Here is a 20,740-nt window from a genome sequence, read left to right on the forward strand (position 1 = left end):
TATGACACATCAAATTGGGATTATTAATGTTATAGGTGAACAGCAGGACCTGAGATCCCTTCTGGATTTGTGGGTCTTAGCATATCTTTGGCTGCATCCTGACTGCATAGAAAGACAAGGTCTAGGTGAGCCCATATGCTCTTTCTGATGCTGCAGTTCCCATAGGAAGGAAGCCCATTAGAGTGCAGAATTTGGACAAATGGAAGACCAGGCTTTGGAGGCAGACTGGCAAATGCTCTAGAGAGAGACTCTCAGGGCCCTGGGCACATCCTTCCTCGTCCCAGGGGTTTGGCTGCCAGGCCTCTGAAATGCAGCATCCTGGACCTGATGGACAAACCATCTTATCTGTTGATATGGAAAATCTCCTGTTCCAAACAATATGAAAGATTTGCAAAGCATCTTGATGTCCTGCTCGTGCCCAGTTGCCTCAGATCCTAGTTATCCTTTAGGTTCCTGACACAACCCTTTTATAATAAGTGACTGCACTTCTTATAGACCCAATCTTGCAAAGCTCAAAATGAGACAAAGGTTGAGGCTTATAACTCAGGCCAAGAATGAAAGTAGATAGAGGGAGAAGACACGCTACTCCTAAACAGCAGCAAGACAATTATTTTGAAGGTATCGTGTTCACAAGCATCTCAAGCAGCACCCATGCACACAAGCATCCTCAATTGCAACTACTGTCACGAAGTGTTTATTGGTGTCTGAAATTTTTGGAATTAGCATAGATTTGGACTTACCTGGCCATTTGTAGATGTTTCCTCCTGAGTACAACAAGAGTCACCAGCAGCAGTCCAATCAGAAGGATGCTTAGGATGGCTAACACAGAGATTACCACTACGTTGGGATTCATCTCAGTGACTGTACATACAAAAAAGGACTCTTGGTTATTCGATTCAGAAGCGCTGACAGTTTGGGGTTTTTTCTTTCCCTGAATGTTGACAGTGTTATTTTTCTGAACTGATCTCATTCAGCTTGGAGTGTTACAGAGAGAAAAATCTACCACTAGGGATAAAGGGAGGTTTAGACTAGTTATTGCTCTTACAAGATTTCTGTGGGGAAATGACTTCACTCTGGCATTTTGTTAAACTTTGTCATGTTCTCTTTTTTTTTTTTTTTTATCTTTTTAACTGACATTCGTAACGCAAGAGAAAAGGGTGAAGGAAATATGAAATACAGATATTCATCATCATCTATGTCTCCAAAGCACATTTCAACTCTGAAGCTGTTCTTCAACAGTAATCAATACCTTTTCTGACCCAAAAGCAAAATAACAGGCTGAGTCTCTGTAATATACTGGGCTGAAATTGATTGAATTCCTTTGGCAAATAAATTTTAAAAAAATATTCTGTTTTAAACAAGAGCTGGAATCAACCCTCAATAACAAAACCCTGATTGATTTTAGTCCACATTACATGCTTATTGACTGTACTACGAGACCCGATACCCTGTTCTACTCACTATGTAAGAAACCCTCTCTACTTTGCTTGCTCAGAATAACTTTACATCCACAGTCGTCTAAAGAAGCATTTTTTAGATTAAAAATCATGGAGATTTTTAAGCTAAGTGTCAGACACTGAACCCCAGCGTGGAGTGGTGTATGATGAGCAGGACTAGTGACTAAAGCTACTAAACTCCCTAACTAAGCAGAAATGACACTGATCATTCTGAAGGGGAGATTTTAAAGAAAAGTCCAGTGTTCTGGGCAGTTCAAGACCGATATTCTTTCTTCAGAGTCAGCATAGAGCCAGGCCCACAACAGGCCCAGGGAGCCTCCATCAGGAGCTATCCCTTTAGGGTGTGACTGCTCAAGATCCTGCAGTGGCCCTTCTCCTTCTCTCTCACCCTATCTCCACTTCTTTACTGAAAGCAGAAAATGATTTTTTGCCTTAGCAGCTTATAAATGTGATTTACCTCTTGTTTGGGCTTGGCTGAGAAGACATTTTCCTCTGTATATATCATCAAGCAGTACCTGGGTGTTCAGCCTTGACACCACAAACTAGGTCCCTGATTTCTAAAACCCAGTAGAGAATGAGCCTCTAGTTCATATTTTTCCAAGTCAGTCCCCCGGCAGGGATTTTCCTACGGAATTTTAAAGCTGCTTCCCCATCCCATCCACATCTGGCAGCCTTTCCATGATACAAACATCCCCTGGGGCCAGCATTACCGAGAGCAGCTTTAGAAAGCAAGGAGAAACAGATGTTGTAAGTGGAGGAGGAAGAACAAAGCAGGGAAGTGCTGCTCACCCATGGTGGAAACCGCAATGAAAGTGGGGACGCTGGGGCTGTTGTGGCTGAAGGTGGTCACGCTGCAGTTGTAGGAAGTGGCAGGCGTTAGGCTGGAAATGGTCACCACGTGCGAGGAGACAGTGACAGGTTCCTGCAGAGATGGGGAAAAACACACACAGAAGCCTGTCTCTCCTGTAAATGCAAGAGCACAAATCAGTGCTCCCCCCTCCGCCCGTATATACATTTTGACCAGGTAAAGGCAGATCTGGTGAAGGAAACCAGCACTGCGACACCCAGGGAAGGCAGCCAGGGCCTGCCCTTGAAAATAGGCAGTCTGGCAGAAGAGGGGAGAGGAACAGGGGTGAAAACAGCAGGAGGAACAGCCCAGAGCCCCCCAGGCCCCCTTGGGGAGGGCAGGAGGGTGCCTCGCAGGGGGGCTTGGTCAGGCACACACTTGAGGGGGGAAAGCGCTGCAACCTCTGGGACATCATCCCAGAGATGGGCAGAGCTCGTCAGCTCTGCTTACTAAGCCATACAGGTAGGAGGAAAACAAAGTTATTTTTTATTCAAAGCGCAGCCAAAGCAGCCACAGTCTCCGCACCCTCGTACGAATGTGTGTCATCTCTGCCTCTGAGGCAGTTCCTCTGGATGCGAAGAGCTGCGAGTCGTTTGAGTGGCCAAGGTGAAACACAAAGCTCGAGCAAAGCCTTTGGTAATAACTACGATCAGACATCCTACACCTCAGTTTTTCTAGCCAGTAGAAACTCTTTACGTAACATATTTATACAATGTTTTAATTACTGTGTCCCTGGTAAACACTTGTGTTTTTTAAATGCTGGTACAGCAAAAGAAAACAAATAGAACACATGCATTGACTTAAAGATAGATCCCCTTAAGGTTCTCAGAGGCTTTTCTATACTCTCCAGCAGAACCAAGGGTGGGTTGTAGATGCGAAAATAGGGACACTGAGCCAGTGGTTTAGAAAGGGAACAAGGAGAGGTTTCACGAATGAACTCACTCCAGATGGGGCGTGCAAGATGCTGCAACAAGTCCCGAGCACTGGATTTTTGCAATGGCCTGTTGTCAGTCATGGGCTCCTAGGCAAGCAAGGGTTCCCGTTGCAGTGCAATTCTGAGCTATGTTACGCAGATGAAATCACATGTACGTGAGTGTAAGGGAGGAGACTTTTATTCCCTGAGCTAGAAGGAGGGGCCACAGTTTGGCAATTGGACTTGGTTGGATGTTTTCCATTTTCCCCTCTGGGAAATTTAAATTAGTCAAACAAAACCCAAGATGTTCAAACCCGGAAAGCTGTTGCTGTTCATTTTGCTGATTTGAAAATAGAGGAAAGGGACTAAAATGTTCGTGTAATTAGCATGGAAAATCACAAACAATGAATTTTCACCAGTCTAATGGGAAAGCATCCCTTTTTACAGATCAAAAAGGAGCCCTTCCCCTTTTTTCATAGAGACAGAAAAGAGAGTGATGAATCTAATGACAAGTGAGCTGACAATCTCTGTGCATTTCCCAGTGCCAGATGTTCATGTCAACAAACGAGACACCCACTGAAGCTCCTGCCAAACGGAGCAGTCTTTTCCTGATGTTCTTAGAACAGATCTGCTATGCACTAAAGCTGCAAATCCTATGGTACCTCCCTTGCCTGATCACATCATTATTTTGAATCTCTGCTAAGTGGATAATGACTTCATGATCTTTAGCTATTCACTGTGAAAAAGCAGGAAATCTAGATGTGGAATGCAATCTATCTAAAAGATTAAAGTGCATTTAAACATTTTTTTTTCCCCTTAGTCAGTGCCTTTCTTGATTTAACAAGAATATTAAATAATTCAGACTGGTCTTCCATAGGATTAAAGAGTGTGTATGTCTCTTCTGTGAGCGGTTAATTTTTTACTTTTTTCTGAATGATTCCACATTATGTGTGACAGTACACATGACAGAATGTTGTTTCATGGCATGTAGTCACAGTGATTCACCACTATCATCACCGTTACCATCAGCTAAACCTCAAAGAAAGCCTCATAAGTTGCATGGCATTGAATGTCAAGGAATTAAAACTACTACTGGTCTGTTCTTCACTGAACGACGTTACCAGTCTAAACACTCAGATATTCAGGTGCACGCTGAGCACAGGTACCTAACTGGACAGAGAGAAAAGGAGGTTCATTTGTGAGGCTGAGAAGGTGAGTCTTGAAGGAAATACCCTAAGAGACAAAATGCATGAGGAGCAGCTGCATTTGCAGCATAAAGTTACACTTTGAATAGCAGTGACGGTCCTACTGAACTTCAGTTAACAGTTCTCAAAGCCAGGAATAAAGTAAGCCAGAAATAATTAAATGCAGCATAAAAGATCTCATGGCACCTAAGTATGTCTATTTTTCCCATTACTTATCAAGCTACCTGACCATTTTTCCCCTCCTCCCATTGACATTCCTTTAGTTTTGTGGCCTTTTGGGTTTTGCATGGTATATTAGAGCCATTTTCATGAGCAGCCGAAGACTGACACTCTGTTGAACATACATAGCTTCTGCCCAGCTAGTTATAATTTTGTCAATAAGACAGAAGCCAATTATAATATTGCAAAATAATTAAATATTTTAGTATTTGAAATGCTTTAGTCATTTAGCTTTTAAAGATTTAATTCTGAAACACCTTACCACATTTGGTTTAATGACCTAACCTGTGTACTGACCATAAAATGTCATTGGGCTTTAGACACAAATGCTAAGCAGCAGACACCAAACCAGAAGGATGCAAGGACCAGTCTCAGTTTTAGAGATGAAGAGCAGAAACCAAAGAAGAGAAGCTTACATACCTGGACTTTTGTTTCCTGACCAGATCCAGCCTGCTGGCAGTAGACTTCAAAGAAATCAGCCACTCCTTCTTCCACCCACAGCAGAGTCACGGAGGTCTGAGTCTTGTTGACAGCAAACAGTGATTTTGGAGGGGCTGGTTCTGGTTAAGAGAAAATCTGCTTTTATTAAGCTTATCTTTAAGTTTCCAGACAACTGAGAAGAAGCGGCCTTGAACAAAAATAAAAGCAATGCCTGATGTCCTTCTATCTTTCATTTCCTTCAGATAAAGCCTGTCAATGTAAAGCCCTACCTCTCATGATGATAAACTACCACTGTAAAATGGGAAGATGATGAAGTGTCTTGGTTTTTCTTCTCTATTTAAACTGTTCTCTATTTGGACAGTTGGATAATTACTTCACTTCCCTTTTCAGCAAAGCCCTTGTTTGAGAATGATCAGCGTATTCTATTAATAGAATGATGTTAGCAGAAATTCTTTCGGGAGAAGATGACTGTCCACCTGTAAGCAACACATTTGGCCTGAGAAAGCTTTTCTTCACAAGGCCTACCCCAGGAGATGATAAAGAAGCAGCTTCCCACAAGTGAAGGCCATCTAGGTTCATTTAACTGTAGCAGAGGAAATATTTAGTCAATTAGCAGTTTAAAAAAAAGCTTGCAGTCTTTTTTTTTTTTTTTCCAGGCTAACATTTAAGGGCCATTGGATCTGTGCTCGTTTCAGTTAGCTGCAGGAATTTTCTCTCCTCACTGGATGCAGAAGTCCACATCTCGGGGGTCTTCAATTTATTGCTTTGATTTTCGTCGCTGTTGTGCCGGATGAACGGACAATGGGCAAACATATACAAGGGTCTGGCAAGGAGGAGACAGCCCCATGACAGGACGGGTATGGAGGCTCTCCTGGGAGTGATGGCATCAGAGATACTGTGAAACACGGCCGGGGGTCTGCACCCAGCACCCCTGGCCCCGCGTGGGGTGGGGAACAGCTGCCGCCTCCAGGGCCACCTCGGCACCCGCGGACCCCCGTGGCTGGGCTCTGACCTCCAGCGGAGGCCACCCTCCTCTGCAACCTCACCTGAGCCAACCTGGGGTACAGAAAGCACAGGAGAACAGGGGGGGAACCTTGAGGAGCAGAGGGAGGAGCAAACAGCCTAGGCAATGTGTTAAGGCGAGATACACTTTTTTTCCCAAGATTATTTAACGACCAAGGCTTGATCCTGATTTTCATCCTGATGACTTCACACAACAGGTACTGGCAATCCCTACCTTTCAACGCCTCAGGCATCCTGGGCTCCTTTGGTTTGCCTTCACAGAGTGCAAAGTTTGGGTTGTACATTTCCGAGCTGTTCTCCACAGTGTTCAGATTTCCTCATCTATGGATGTTTAATGAAAGCTGTCATTCTCCAACAATGACCTGATTCCAGGATCCTGACACACTACATACAATGTGCTATGTACAACAACATTTTCTCTTATTTTTTCCCTTCACAAATAATTTGTTATTCTCATGCAGTGAGATGCTGTCACAGGAGCCTGGACATGATGTGTAAGATCTGCCACAAAAAACTTGGCACAAAGCACTTGCTCAAGTGGTTATAGACATTTTGGAGACATATCTGATCCTCAGACAATCAGATCAGTGTTCCAGGGTTGGAGGTTTCCAAGATTATATTGGCATTAGGGAGAGAGTTGGGTAGGGACTGAGGCACTTTCACGTGGCTTCTTCTGTGTCACGGGGATTGCAGTGTACATGTTGTCCTAGAACTACATAGGAAAGCGTCCCTCTCTCTTAATTACAGCCATATATCTGCTCTTGGATTCAGAAACACATTCCATCCCTCACTCCAGGTAAAAAATGGCCTCAATTAAAATATGAGTTTTGCATTTGGGCATCATCCCAAGCAAATCCTCCTTTTGCCTCCAGCAAATGGCTTGATTTTTCTGCAAGTGGAAAGTTGCCAGGATGAAGCAAACATCATGGAGGGAAGAACATTTGGCAAGAGTGCTTAAGTGACTGCCAAGTGCTGAGTCGTCTATCACTTAGAGTCAGTTCCCACTACTGCTAATTACAACTCCCATTGCTCCCTGAGAAACAGAGAGAAGGAAAACCTCTGGTAAAATATCCTTACTATTGTCTATTCAAAGTGCAAACAGCATAAAGAAAAATAAACAAAACCAAAACCAACAAAAACCCACACCCAGAAGTCGAGAAGTGATTTATTGAAAAAGAATTCATTCCACCTTCTCTTTGTTGTCAATGAAAGAGCAAGAGCAAAATAACTATACCAGTTCGATAAGAGACTGCCTGTCCATAAGCAAAGAAGAGGAAGATACAACTAGGTTGCAGGGTGTACAACACGAATAGTACATGGCACTTTTGGACCTGTCTGAAAGATAAAGCTAGCTGATATTTTGAAATACTCCCCTAAAATATTTGGACAATGGTAGTGGGGAGATATACTCAACCTCACACATCCACCCACCCAGTCCTGGGAATGAAGAGCTACACGCCTGTAACTCTGTGCACAGACAAAAGGCATGGGGAAAACAGTGGATAGGACTTACACAGGGAAGAGGAAAATCCACGGAATTTGTCTACATCTTTCAAGTATTCCCTTTGGTGAAAAGACCTGGAAGAACTTCAGATTCTTATGGTTGTACTGCTTGCTCCAGCACTGTTTAAGAGATCTGAGTAAGAGCTACCGAGAAAGATGAATGAATAGACAATGATTGCTTCAAGACCTCTAATTTGATTAGAAGTTACAGAGCCCTTTAAATTCACTTTTTCACTGTCACTCAGGAAAAGTTTATTATGCGTATAGAGAAGATAATCCAGTTCAAAATTACTAACTCTTCCTTACCCACCTTCACAGTGGAGTTAATGCCTGTGAAAGCAGTTAGGCACGCTTCAAAATTTCACAGTTTCAGGTACCTAGGGCTCAACAATTCTATGTACGTGCAAAAGCAAAGTAAAATCTTTTAAGGTATAATGGTGTAGTGTCCAGCCTTCCTCATAGGTAAAGGAAGATGTTAGGCATAAAGTTATATTTTAAAGTCCTACATAAAGGATGAAGTTCTTAAGTCTTTTCTTGTTTCTTTGAGTAGATTACACATATTTCTCTTAGAGTGATGCTGGGTTCCACAGCCATGAATCTGATTCGTTTTTTTAAAGAGTACTGTCACTGAATTGTATTTAAAGATACATTTTTCATCTTGGAAGACTATGGATATGTCCAGGGAGAGAGAAGGGGAGACAGGAAAGCAGACCAGGTAGCAGAGTGCAGACCCAGATATAGGCTTGTCAGAAACAGGGAAGATTCTGCTTTGTATTAAAGGGTTCATCTATAAAGCCTGAGTCGCAGTTCCCAAAACCTGCCTGTGTTCAAGACCTTAGGGAAGCAACTATGAAGCAGAGTTGTTTTCCCAGCGAGGCATTAAGCGATTTCCGCTCTCCTACTTCCACTTACAGTCAAATTCTGCCACTCTTGCTCCTCTTGAGTAATACTATTTCAGGAGAGTAGCTTCACATACAGGAATGAGACAATCTTCACAGCAAGCTGAGGTGAAAGTTACAGCTTTGCAAAAGAAATGCAGTCACAGGTACATGACTGAAATAAGGAAGATGCTGAATCTGCTGACAGAGTTACATTTACAGTCAAATGAGAAAAAAGAGTGAGTTTAAAACTTACAAACAAGCATTTCTTACCCAATTTCACAAGCTGGGGCAGGGAAGTATTGCTGCCTCTTTCAGTACAAGCAGTCACCGAAAGGTTGTAAATGTCCCCCGGTGGCAAGCTCAACACTGCAGTCATCACGTTGCGTGTTACCTACAATAATTATAGACACCAACTGTTAAATATGACACAAACCATACATCCTTCTTGTAAAACTAATCTGGTCACTTAATATACTACAAAGTAAGTTCTGTGCATCACAGCAGGTGTCTTCTGCATACTCTAGACTCGTTACATGAACAAGTTCCCACTGACACCGGCTGTGGAAAGCGTAACACTTGGCAGAATATCACAATGCAAAAAGAAGACAGTATTAGGCTGTATTTTCTATATGACCAGTGAAAATTTAAGGAAGAAAGAAAATCTCCCCCATACCAATGAAAGTGCTCTTGCATCTAGATTTTTCAAGTTGTGCAAAACACTAAACAAGCCATGGATTTGAGTCCACTGCAATTTTAAAGGAATTTAAATCAGGTCAGATATCCCTCAGAAGAGTACACAGGACACATATAGGCAAGCCTTCATATATCCTAAGAACCTGCAAATTAAATCCAGCTGGGCAAGTCTAACACCTACCTGGAGACCTGTCGACTTGACAATAGATCTCAGGGGCTAACTTCAGTCATCTGCAAGTTTGAAACCAGATATGATCCAAAACTAAGCTGAGATTCATAAGATTATGGAGAACTTCTTCCTGTTACTTTAGGGGTGAATAAGCTTCCCATTTCTCCAGGGTCATGGAGAAGGACGCAGAACCCAGATATGCAACGGACTATTTTCAGAGCACTTGTAGACTATCTACAAAGGGCACATGGAGGCATCTCATGCTGGTTTTCACAGTCTCTTAGTTTTCAGGTTGAAGCTTTCAGTTCCAAGAGAAACAGACAGTTCTGAATAAAGACTAACAGGACTATGCACATTATTTTCATCACTTCTTTAAAAACTGACCAACTTCTACAGAGTCTTGGGAAGTAACCAAATAGCAGGAACAAAAAGGCACCACTGCCTGCCAGTGTTACCTATTTATTTTAATAACCCCACAAGAAAAACAACCATAATAACAATCTTAATAATCTTAATAAACCAGATAAAAATATTACAATATAGTATGATTTTTGAAGGAAACCGTTTCTGAAAGTGACTAACAGAGCTTAGGAGAAGAAGTACTCCCTGATGCCTGCAAGCGTATACCCGTATTTACAAATACAAGCAGGACAATAAAAGTTAGCTATAGAAAGGTTGTTGCAGGAATTTCCTAAAGAATACTTTCTAGGTTCCCTTGTCCTGAAAATAACATAAAGACAAACATTTCTAAAGACATTCCTAAAGCTCTGAAGTTTTATTTGTAGCTATGCTCTATTGTAGATACGCTTTATTTTTAATGTTTTATTTAATCTAAAATTACATATTCAGTACTCTTTTTAATTTAATTTCATATTCAATATTTATTTTATATTTATTTAATCTAAGATTTTCATATTCAATGAAGTCGAATGGCACAAAAATCAGATTTTTCCTGGAAGAATAATAACCTTACAGAGAACATGACTTTTGGAAGGAAGAGAGGAGAGGGATATCACAGCACAATTTTTTTAGAATTTAATTGTTAGAATATTTTCTTTCTAGGAAAAAAAAAAAATTTGGAGTTTTCTTCATCATTTGAAACAAAGATCCAAATATTGGAAGTTCCTGCTGTTCAGAAATGTCATGTTTTTGAACAGTTCTACTAATCATGTAATTAGATTCATGCTGCAACAAGCTCCAGATGGGTTGCACTCTTGCAGCCACTAGGAATCCAATGAAAGCCGGGAGGTCCCTATAAATCCAAGCGAAAATTGCTGACGAATTTCCACTTATGCTGAAAATCCACTTCCAATTCAGCTGAGTCTTCAGCTGTAGAAGGGAAACCTTTCCCTTGAAAAAGAGCAGGCACTTTCTCCCTGTCAATGATTAAAAGATCAATAGCGGTGTAGAAGACAGTCACAGGCCACAGGCTGTATGAAGCGACGCTGCTGGCCGTACGCCTTCCTGCGCTGCAGCGCTCCACCGCTCCTTCAAACACTTCTCACCGTACGTCCAGGGGCTGCTCTTTTGCTTCAGGTTAAACATGCATCTCAGCACCTTACAGCAGCGTGACTTTAATCCATAGTTGGAAACCCCGGATTTCTTTCTCGAAGTGATTTTTAAATACGCTCAAAGAGTTCAAGAGAATCTGCCAAGAACACAACATCTGGCAAGTTTTCTAAGAAGTGTACACATTCTGGGTAACCCATCAGTTAGTGGAACTTGTATTCAAACAGAAAATGAAAAACATAATTTATAAAGATGTCTGTTTGACAAAGTCAGAAAATGGGAAGTGGTAGTACCTGGCCCGAATAAACTAAAAAAACTGAGCCGCTAGTGTAGTCTGGTTATTAATAAATAGAAACTGAAAAGACCATATCTGTTCGCTAAAAAATACTTTTTATGTTTTACTGTCTGGAGCTCAGAAGTTTATAAGCTATTTTTAAATTCTTACCTAAATGATCAACACTTGCACAGGATCGCCATAGAACCATTTTGTCCACTGGCTGTTTTGAGAGCTTGAGTCTTTGGAAGTGCCTGCTAACACTGTGAAATAACTTTAACCGATCAGGCTTCTACCAATCTTAATCAACTTGCTTAAACTTTATAATAGAAAGTTATCAAGTCATCAGAAAAAATACAGAGAAATGAGCAACACCTTCCCCCCCTCATACTCACACTCTTCTTGATTTTCTTCTTTCCTTCTGCAATGACCATCCAATGCAGCATCCTGGAATGAGAAAGGTCAGTACCATCTCCTCCATAGGTCCAGGTGACGTACAAAAGGTGGTTGTAATATTCTATAGAGGTAATCTCAGGTGCCACTGGTGCTGAAGGAAGAAGGCAAGTGTATTATAGACAGGGTCTAACATAGCTGATTATCAAATCCAGTAATAAACTTCTGCCAAAGGATACTATTAGGAAGACAGTATCACAAAGATAGCAAAAAAATATTAGTAAAAGCATCTGCACCCAAGCACTAGCTGAAAGAAACAAAAACCAGCATTTAACCTGGGATATATTTGGACCAAAAATACATTTCTGTTTGCAATCTTTCAGTTTAAAAAAAAAATAAATATCAAATCATGAAGCTACTGGCTGATACAAGCCATTTTTTGAGTCAACATTTATAAATGGAATTCAAAGTCAAGTTAAAAGCTTCAGATATTGCTTCACTGTGTTATAGCACTGAAACAAAATGACAATCAGTGAGAAATAAAGAAGAATTGTCACACTGAGTAATTTGGATAGCTTTTCCACAGGAAAAAATATCTTCTCTTTATTGAGCTTGCATCTTCCTAGGAGGAAAAGCCCCGAACCTGCAGTTTTCCAAATAACATCTTCTTGCACAACAAGTTATGGCCACCTTTGTTCCCCGGGCGGAATTCCCACCATCACAGAAGGCAGCCGCCAGGCGACAGCCATCTAAGCACCAAGCGTCTCGTCTCCAGGCATATGGTAGCTACATTATTAGGTGAAGCAGCTGTTGTCCCTCCTCTTCCTCCACACACCCAGCTCCCACCCAGCGCTGTCCCCTGCGCTGCGCAGCCCCGACTGCCCCACCGCGGCCCCGTCAGCCTGTTTGACGGCCTGATGCTGCCAGCAAGGCTTTGGCTCCCTGTGCAGCCCAAGAAGAAAGATAGCAACCTCCAGAGCAACGCATCTCCTCCTAAAATAGGTATTTAAGGTGAGAATTACCTCCTGGAAGTGTTATCAATTAATATGCACAATGTGATTGAAATAACCAGGGACCTGCTAAAGTCCTGTGTACACCACCCCCCCATCAGTTAATATTTAAAGGAAGGAAACAATAACTAGACATGATTTAGGGTTTAGGGATAAACTATTAGACAATGGGGCTTTGTAGATAGGTAGAATGCTTATGTCGGAAAAGATAATGGATTGTGGTCTGATTAACAAACCTTGAAGAACCGCTTGGAACTGCCAAGACAGAGTAAGAAGTAGGTAAAAAGCAATTCCTACAGGGGGAGAGCGCAACCACCGATTCATTGACCACCTACTCAACTGATACTACCTGCTCAAAAGAAGACAACGAGGGAAGAAGATAGAGTCTGCGCATAATTGACCACCTACTCAACTGATACTACCTGCTCAAAAGAAGACAACGAGGGAAGAAGATAGAGTCTGCGCACTAATTTACATGAGAGGCGAAAGAAGAACGAAGCAATTGTTTAGAAAAATAATGAATATGTATTATTTAAGTATATAAATGTGGGAATTTTTGAGACAAGGGTGTGCTGTCTTGAGACAGGCACCCATTCATGCGCATCAGTGAAATTAATTTGAAAACACCTCGACTCTGTGTGGCACTGGCTTGCACACAGGGTAAACAAATCTGCTTTTAGGACGGCAGAGGTGCCTCTCTATTAATTGCAGAGGGACTATAGGCGGTCAGCTCGCCTTGATTGCCTAATTCGGAGGTGCAGGTCCCCAGTTCGGATTTCAATTAAAACTGAGCGGAGACCCAAAAGTGGAAGTCAGCGGTCAGTAAAGCTCATAACCCCCTCTGGAAGCGGCAGCAGTGGGACAGCCCGGATAAGACGTTTGACTGCGTGTGCTTGGCAGATTCTTTAGGAGCACGGTAGGGAAAACCATGGGGCCGACTGAGCCTCCCCCGCACGAGTCCCGCCGAGTCCGGCGTGTTTGGGCAAAGGCGGCTCGGGGGGTGGGGGGTGGGCAGTGCCCTGCGGGGCTCCTGCCCGCCGCTCCCCCCGGGTGAGGAAAGGCAGGACGGCCTCGGAGCTCGGGTCTCTCCGAAGGGGCCACGAGATGTCAGTGCTGCTCTCGGGAAGGGTTCTGTGACTGGCACCGAGACGTTCCTTGGGGAACCGGCTGACTGAAGTGATGGCTGAGGAGGGCAGCACACGCAACGCGCGGACCATGTAGAGTCGTTTAGAAGCGTTGAGCAAGACTATTCTCTCCAATTAATCTCGAAAATGGCCTTTTATGCTGTTGAGAGGAAGCTACCTTATTTAGTGTGAAATCTTTACAGTAACGCTTCTCTTAATTTCTGGAGTTCCCGGTCCATCCCTACACAAGGATTCCTTACAATTTAAGGTCACGACTGGCATGATTCTTACACGCCAATAATAATTTCCTCCTATACCTAAATATTGATGACATGCCTTCCCTCTTAACGTTCACACAGCTGTTTGCTTGAGGTATCTGGCACCGAACATCGAGGATACGTGAAAGGAGACTCGGGGCCAGGGCTTGCGTGACCCACTCCCCTCGCACCGCGTTCCCCTGGGTGCTGAGTAGCACCCAGAGGCTCTACGTCCCCCTGCTGACCCGGCCCGAAATGAGAGCCAAAAGTATCCACAGGTCCAACAGACAGCAGACGTGGTGGTACTCACCGACACCAAGAGTTCGCCTTACTCTTTTTGCTTCTCCCAAGCTAAAAGCGTTCTCACAGTAAAAGAAAATGTTGGTGGTCTAAAGCGCCCTCGCTTAGGATTGCTTTAAATCCAGCTGTTTACAGCAGGTGGCATTAAAAACTCATTAGTCACCACAGCAACACTGGCAGCACCACAATCTCTCCCTGCGTTAAAACAACAGCGTGCAACCGTTGCTGCAGAAGCCTGGCAGAACAAATGCCGGTTTTGGTAAGTCTCTGGGATCCCCCAATCTCCCCCACTCTCCTGGGGATGTCTGACCACTTGTTGTGGGAGAGAGATATATATCATCTGGTCTCCTGTAACACCCTTTTCATTCCAGGTACTGCAGTTCACCAAAGCCCCAGCCTCGCCATAGACTCCACGCGAGCAGTGGAATCCTGCGTTAAGGGAAATGCTTTGGCTGCTCTGAGCTTTCAGCACAGTGTGGTCCCAAACTCCCAGATGACCCTTCTGCTTTGTTTTAAAAAAAATCAAGCTTACGTTCCAGGTGCAGAGGTTAGCTTTCCTGTTATACATGGAAGAACTGACAGATGGTGTACTGTCAGGAAGACTACAAAACCTTCATTCTAGTATTTTAAAATCTAGGGCTTTTTGGTGGGGTTTTTTTGTTTGTTTTAATTCGTGGCAACCTGTGCAGGGGAGGTAGTGTTGTTCAGAATGATGTGGAAAGGGACCAAGTGCTCCATAAAACCATCTGTTCCCTCTCTGAAAAGAGAGGCTGAGGGTGATAAAGAACTCTGCGGTCCCCTGGTAACTTGAATGAGTGAAAAGGCAGCACCTACTGGGGACAAACATTTCAAACCTGCAGATGTGAAAAATTGGCATGCCATTTTCTTGCAAGTTAGCCTGACAGCAGTCCCTGGACAAAGCTGAAGAGATTGCAGGTAGTAAGGCAATCAGAGGACAGGTGTCTGTTCAATGGTGACCATCTATTGATAAGGACTTATAATTTGATCAAATCAGATTGCTCTGTTAGGACTCTTAAAATTCCCTTAAAATGCTGTGATCTGGCTCACTGCTATTCAACATTTTCATCAACAGTCTGGAAGTAAAAGCACTGCTGAACCGTGCAAGTAACATGGCAACTGGCAGAGGAGTGGAGGATTTAGACAGGGCTGTGATTTGAATTATTGGCCCCTACGCTGGGCCTGTTCAAACAAAATGTATTTCAAAGTGCCAGGTGCAAAGTTGAGTCTTTAGGAAAAAGACATGCAGACAACACTTCCCAAATGACAAATTCGGGAAAGCAGCTACCATAGGAAGAGTCAGAAACCACAGAATAGCAGCAAATCAACACAGACCTCCAGCATGATGCCACAGCAAATGCAGTCATCTAGATGCACAAACAGGAGAGAATTGAATAGGGAGCTGATTTTGCCTCTGTAGGAGTATTCAGCAGGCTGGTATTACACTTTCAGTTTTCACATACTTTGTTAAAGACAGCAAAAATTAGAGAGGCAGAGCAGGGAAAAAAGTAACATGAGAAATTGCCTTACTGTGAGAGCACCTGAAGAGTTCAATGGGAGCAATTTATCAACAGAAAAGAGTGAAACTAAATTCTTTATAGAGACGGGGAAAAAGCTTTGTGTCTCTTCAATCAATAAGAGAAAAGTGTAACAAGAATTATGGACTGAATATTAAAACTAGACAAATTAGATCAGAAGCAAAGGATGAACCTTTGATAATAAGAGGAATTAAGCATTGGCACAACTTTCTGGTTGGATATTTCACTGAAGACCAGATGACCTTTTTGAAAAGAGGTTTTGCCAGCCACAAGTGGATGACATTATTTAAGAGATTCATCCGTTTCTGGTTTTGTCTACATCTGCTAGTTAAGGCATTGATTGATGTTACATCTAATAGCAGTAACTGTCTTTACTTTCTCCATACAGAGATCCAGACTGATCCTGATGATGGCTTATATTTTGGAATAACCTTAATCTCCCTGATTCCTGATGCAGATATTCAGAGACACAATATTGAAGCGTGAAGGCCCCACTGGGACATTTCCACTCTAAAATGCTGAACCTGGTACCCAAATCAGTTGGAAAAGACATTTCTCCCCTCCTCATACAGCAACAAACCAGCTAGAAAATTGCTTCCTTATAGTGCTACAGAAAAGCTGATTGATGCCAAAGGACAATGAATATCCCTGGAGACCCTTCACAGGGCCCTGGTGGGTGGTATGAATTTCTGATACACTGGAGAAGTGCCAGAGTTTGTCGGCAGTGCAGCTTGGGATCAGATATCTCGGAATGAGAGGGTTTCTGAAGACTTCAGTGAAGCTAGGTCTTAACCTGCTAATAATTTTCTGTCGTGGCACTGTCGAGCACAGGCACTATATTAATCATCATTGCAAACGGGTCTTGTTCAATTCCTTCCTCAGTTCCATCCTCTTAGCCTCTCACTGAAAAGAATATCTGGGACTAGGCTAGTATTTGTTTTGGAGAGAGTGGCTGGGACCTTGTAGGCCAATTTTCCTCATAATTTGATTTCTACAGCTAGAAAAGAAGACCAACTCATACTTTATTTCCTTTCACGGTGCATCTGAATTATTTACTGCTTTCAATCACCTTCTGCAGGGTGAAGTAAACAGTGGTACATAGAAGCGAAATGATTCAATAGGGAACTTTGACTTAGCCAGCCTGGATGCTAGGAATGCATGGCAAGGCACTAACAGGAGCTCTTGTATGCTCTTCCCTCTCCAGCTGATCTGTCTGACATATTGAAGATTCGAACCCGAAGTATCTGATAAGAGACAACAGAGTGTGTTCAATGCAAGGCCAGTCCCAGCTGGAAGAAGGTGATCCATGTGGTTATATCAATTTACTGCAGCTGAGAATTCAGATTACAAATGACTTGCTGGCACGACAAAGTTTCCCAAGGCCAATTTAGCCAGTGTGGGTGCAATGCTTTGATCACAGGAGCACCCTTGTCTCCCTACTGTGAGCAAGCAAAAAAAAAAAAAAAAACCAGCAGAAAAGGCAAAGCTGGAGGACAAGAATAACGTGCTACCAAACTTACTACCTGCCTCAGTCTGCCTAAGAGCGTATAACTCTGCTCCATGTTAGCTAAGGTATCTGAGCTGTGGATTACTGGAGGAGGGAAAGAGGAGGAAAAGGCAGTTGGAAGCACCGCAAATGTATGGAAAAATGTTTCATAATATTAGCAAACTGAAGAATTCAGATTACTTATATACCTATTAACTTTTCAATGTGTAAAACATACAGTGCCAAAAAAGGTGAGCAGGATCACTGGCCCTCACTGGAGCCATGCATTGAGCTGATGGAGGACTGGAACAGAGTAATCAAGCACTGTGCTTTGCATAGGAAAATAATATATATTCATTTAAAGCAGTCCTCAGAGCTTCCTTTAAAAAAAATTAAAAAATTAAAAAAAAACCCAAAACCCCCAAAACAACCCCACTTAGCTGTTAAATATCCTAACTTGCAAGTATCTGCAGGTGAGACACAACACCCAAGTCGGACTTTCTCAACAATTCTGCTCCTGGGAGCATTTCCACAGACTGTTCAGACAGCTGCTTACCTGTTATGAAGCTGATGGTGGAGCTGTCACAGCAGCTCAGCTCTGGGTCCCCCCAAGTCACCATAGTGACCCGGAAATTGTAATACCAAGCAGGCAGCAGGTTAGCTATTTTCTGTGAAGTGACAAAAGACAAACAGCACCTTAGGAGAAAATTCACCATCATGAGGTGTGACTTATAAAATACAACAATATTTATAAATCCAGTGCCACACTCATTTGACTGAGGTCCCATTCCTTACTCCAGTAGAAATCTATGTAATTTGATGTTTGAAATTATTCAAAAATCTGTGCAGTGGGAGCAAACACGGTTGTGACGGCTCTGCTGCCGTTAAAATGAAAAGCCTCATATTTTTAAAATTCAAAACAAAAGCAAATTGGAAATAATGAAAATTTTCAACAAATCAGAAATCGCTATTTTTCACAGATCTCTGCTGTGTGCAGTGGCCTTTTCTCCCCACTTTGTGGACTATTCTTTTTATGCTTTTTAGAAAAAGTTGTATCCAATTAACACCAAAACCTTGAAGATGGTTGGACTTCTTCTGACATGCCCCTGGTAATATGGAAAATACCAACACTGCTTTGACAATTTTAAAATAAGATACAGAGCACAAAATGAACAAAGCAACTAAATAGAGTGAAAGGACAAATTCAGTTCCAAAGGTTCTTTCTCACTAAGTGATAACATTTCAGGAAATAATTTTTGACCTAAGCTGTCAGATAGCTTGATTTTTGATTCCCCTGCCTTCTCACTGGGCTTGACACTGTTGCTCCAGTATACACGACTCCGAGATGTCAGTAGATCACAGGGAAATTTGTGGGACACGGTGGGATTCTGGAGCGCCTCTAGAGAACTCAAAACAAAAGTTCACCAATACCTACCCGTATGTTAAATGCCATAAGAGAAGAACAGGAAGGGACTCTTTTTCTAATTCAGGATTACCCCTTAAAATTATTCTTTAAGAAATGCCCACTTTGGCTGTGATATACACTGTCACACTTCAGACTGAAATTCAGACAAAGGAGTTCCAACTTGGCTTCTTTGAACAGGATTTGCAACAGTAAGGGAAAATATCATCGCATTTTCTAATGAGCCACATTAACTCTGGAAGATGGCATTACTTCTAAGATGACTCGGATCACTCAGGTGTTAATCTAATTGTGCTGAGTCATGATTACAAGATATTAATTACTCATTTGGTAAGTTATTTTTGTTTTTAATTTCCCCGGAGATTTATATGCTAAATTTTCAGTCACGTACCCAATTACAGTTAAGCCGCTGTAGCCAAAATGACTCCACAAATGGTATTATGCAAATCAATTACGGTAAATCACTGTGGCTTTCACAAGCAGCAAAAGTTATTGCTATCCTTTTTGCATACTCATAACTTTCTGAACAAGTAATTTGAGCTAAAATTGCTTGCTGTCTTGTGCTACAGTGAAGTCTGAATAAAATCTGTTCACCTCCTCTAGGAAATAATGGAAAAGAAGAGGAAGATTTCACTTCATTTCTGCAAAGATGCACTTGTGTATATGTGTATGCATGTTCTTCTAGAGATCAGTTTCCACCTAGTTGAAATCCTGGCATAAGTCTTTGTAGCTTCAGAAACATGAAGGCTATTTTCACAAGAGCATCTCTGTAGCTAAGCCTTCCAGATGGCACACTATAAGACTAGCCCGCAAGCCCCAAATCCATATTATCAATATTAATTATGTAGATAAGGGTTTGGACTACTCCCCCCAAAGGAGATGATGGAATTTTTAAAGCCTTGACTGACAAACTGACCCACAAACTGAAGCTGCCTCCGGACTTGCTGAACATGCCCATTTGTCAACAAAAAAGAGGCTCATCTCCTATCTCATCGCTCTGCTTAAAATTTAGCATGGTTCAGCTGGCATTCCCTTACTTTAGAATAGAAAACGCCTCTAGCATCCTGGCCATTTTCTCTGCTCTGCCTGGAAAAACATGCCAGGCTTAAAGGCATATATACATGTTCATGGGGGAAAGACAAAGAAACGTCACAAGGTGCCAGGGCCACACAGGCGTGGGAAAGCAATAGTCAGTAATGGTCACTTTACCACGGAAGCAGTTAAGGAGACGGTGGCTGCAATTTCATAGTAGGTTGTCCACTCAGAAGTCATCGTCGATGGGTTGAAGTAAAACATTTCTACAACATATTTCCTGAACACCCCAAGGAAAGGTCTGTTCCAGCTCAAAACCACAGCAGTAGGTCCCAAAGGGTAAAGCGTCAGATCCTTTATTCCAGTGGGCACTATAAACCAGAAATTGTGGTTAGTGACGTTTGCATTATCAGTTACACTTTACTTTAAAACAATACGTTTCCTTAAGCAAGGTCTACCTATTTCTGGTTTGTTCCTGACATTAATTTCCAAGAGCTTCCTTGTCACAAGCAGTCAAATACCATTTTTCAGCATTTGTTCTCCAGTTTGTTATGTCGTCTTTTTCAGAAATGACTACAGGGTACTTGGTGTTGGCTGCTTAGCCCAAGGTAAAGCACAGGGCTTGCTTTTTCATAACTGGAGGGTTCCATTCTACTTTGAAAATCAGGATGTTCAGGAGAAATTTCAAGTTGCTCAAAACCAAAAGCTTTGAAAGCCATAACACTTTGGAAGATGAAGACTATGAGAAAGAACAGGTTTTATGTCTAGCCCTCCTTCCCTGGGGAACCTAAAGGTGCTGCCATGTATTGCTATTCTTGCCTCACAGATGATGACACTGAGAAAGAGGAGTCAAGTGATTTGAAGAATGTCACATAAGGGTCAACTTCTGCAACCCTTACTTGTCTGGAAAGCAATTATTCTTCATGACTTAACTGAGGCTACTTAAATAAGTACTTTGCTAACATTTGCAAGGGTTGCAGAGCCCCAGCTATTGTATGCTGGGTCAGAGCGGAGACCAGCACCCA

The 20,740-nt window shown here is 42.4% G+C and overlaps 1 protein-coding gene across 1 annotated transcript in view; it reads right to left on the reverse strand.

Annotated features, from left to right (window-relative positions):
• Positions 1-20,740, reverse strand: part of PTPRO (protein tyrosine phosphatase, receptor type, O) — a 70,827-nt gene that overhangs the window by 21,912 nt on the left and 28,175 nt on the right. Inside the window, exons 9-15 of the mRNA XM_010566125.1 lie at positions 19,893-20,086; positions 17,817-17,928; positions 11,530-11,681; positions 8,760-8,880; positions 5,062-5,201; positions 2,247-2,379; positions 741-861 (exon numbers count right to left, since the gene is read on the reverse strand). Coding sequence (XP_010564427.1) covers positions 741-861; positions 2,247-2,379; positions 5,062-5,201; positions 8,760-8,880; positions 11,530-11,681; positions 17,817-17,928; positions 19,893-20,086 — 973 coding nt within the window. The remainder of the gene's footprint in view (positions 1-740; positions 862-2,246; positions 2,380-5,061; positions 5,202-8,759; positions 8,881-11,529; positions 11,682-17,816; positions 17,929-19,892; positions 20,087-20,740) is intronic.

The sequence above is a fragment of the Haliaeetus leucocephalus genome, unplaced genomic scaffold (genome assembly GCF_000737465.1).
Source record: "Haliaeetus leucocephalus isolate CR32 unplaced genomic scaffold, Haliaeetus_leucocephalus-4.0 Scaffold206, whole genome shotgun sequence".
Lineage (NCBI taxonomy): Eukaryota > Metazoa > Chordata > Aves > Accipitriformes > Accipitridae > Haliaeetus > Haliaeetus leucocephalus.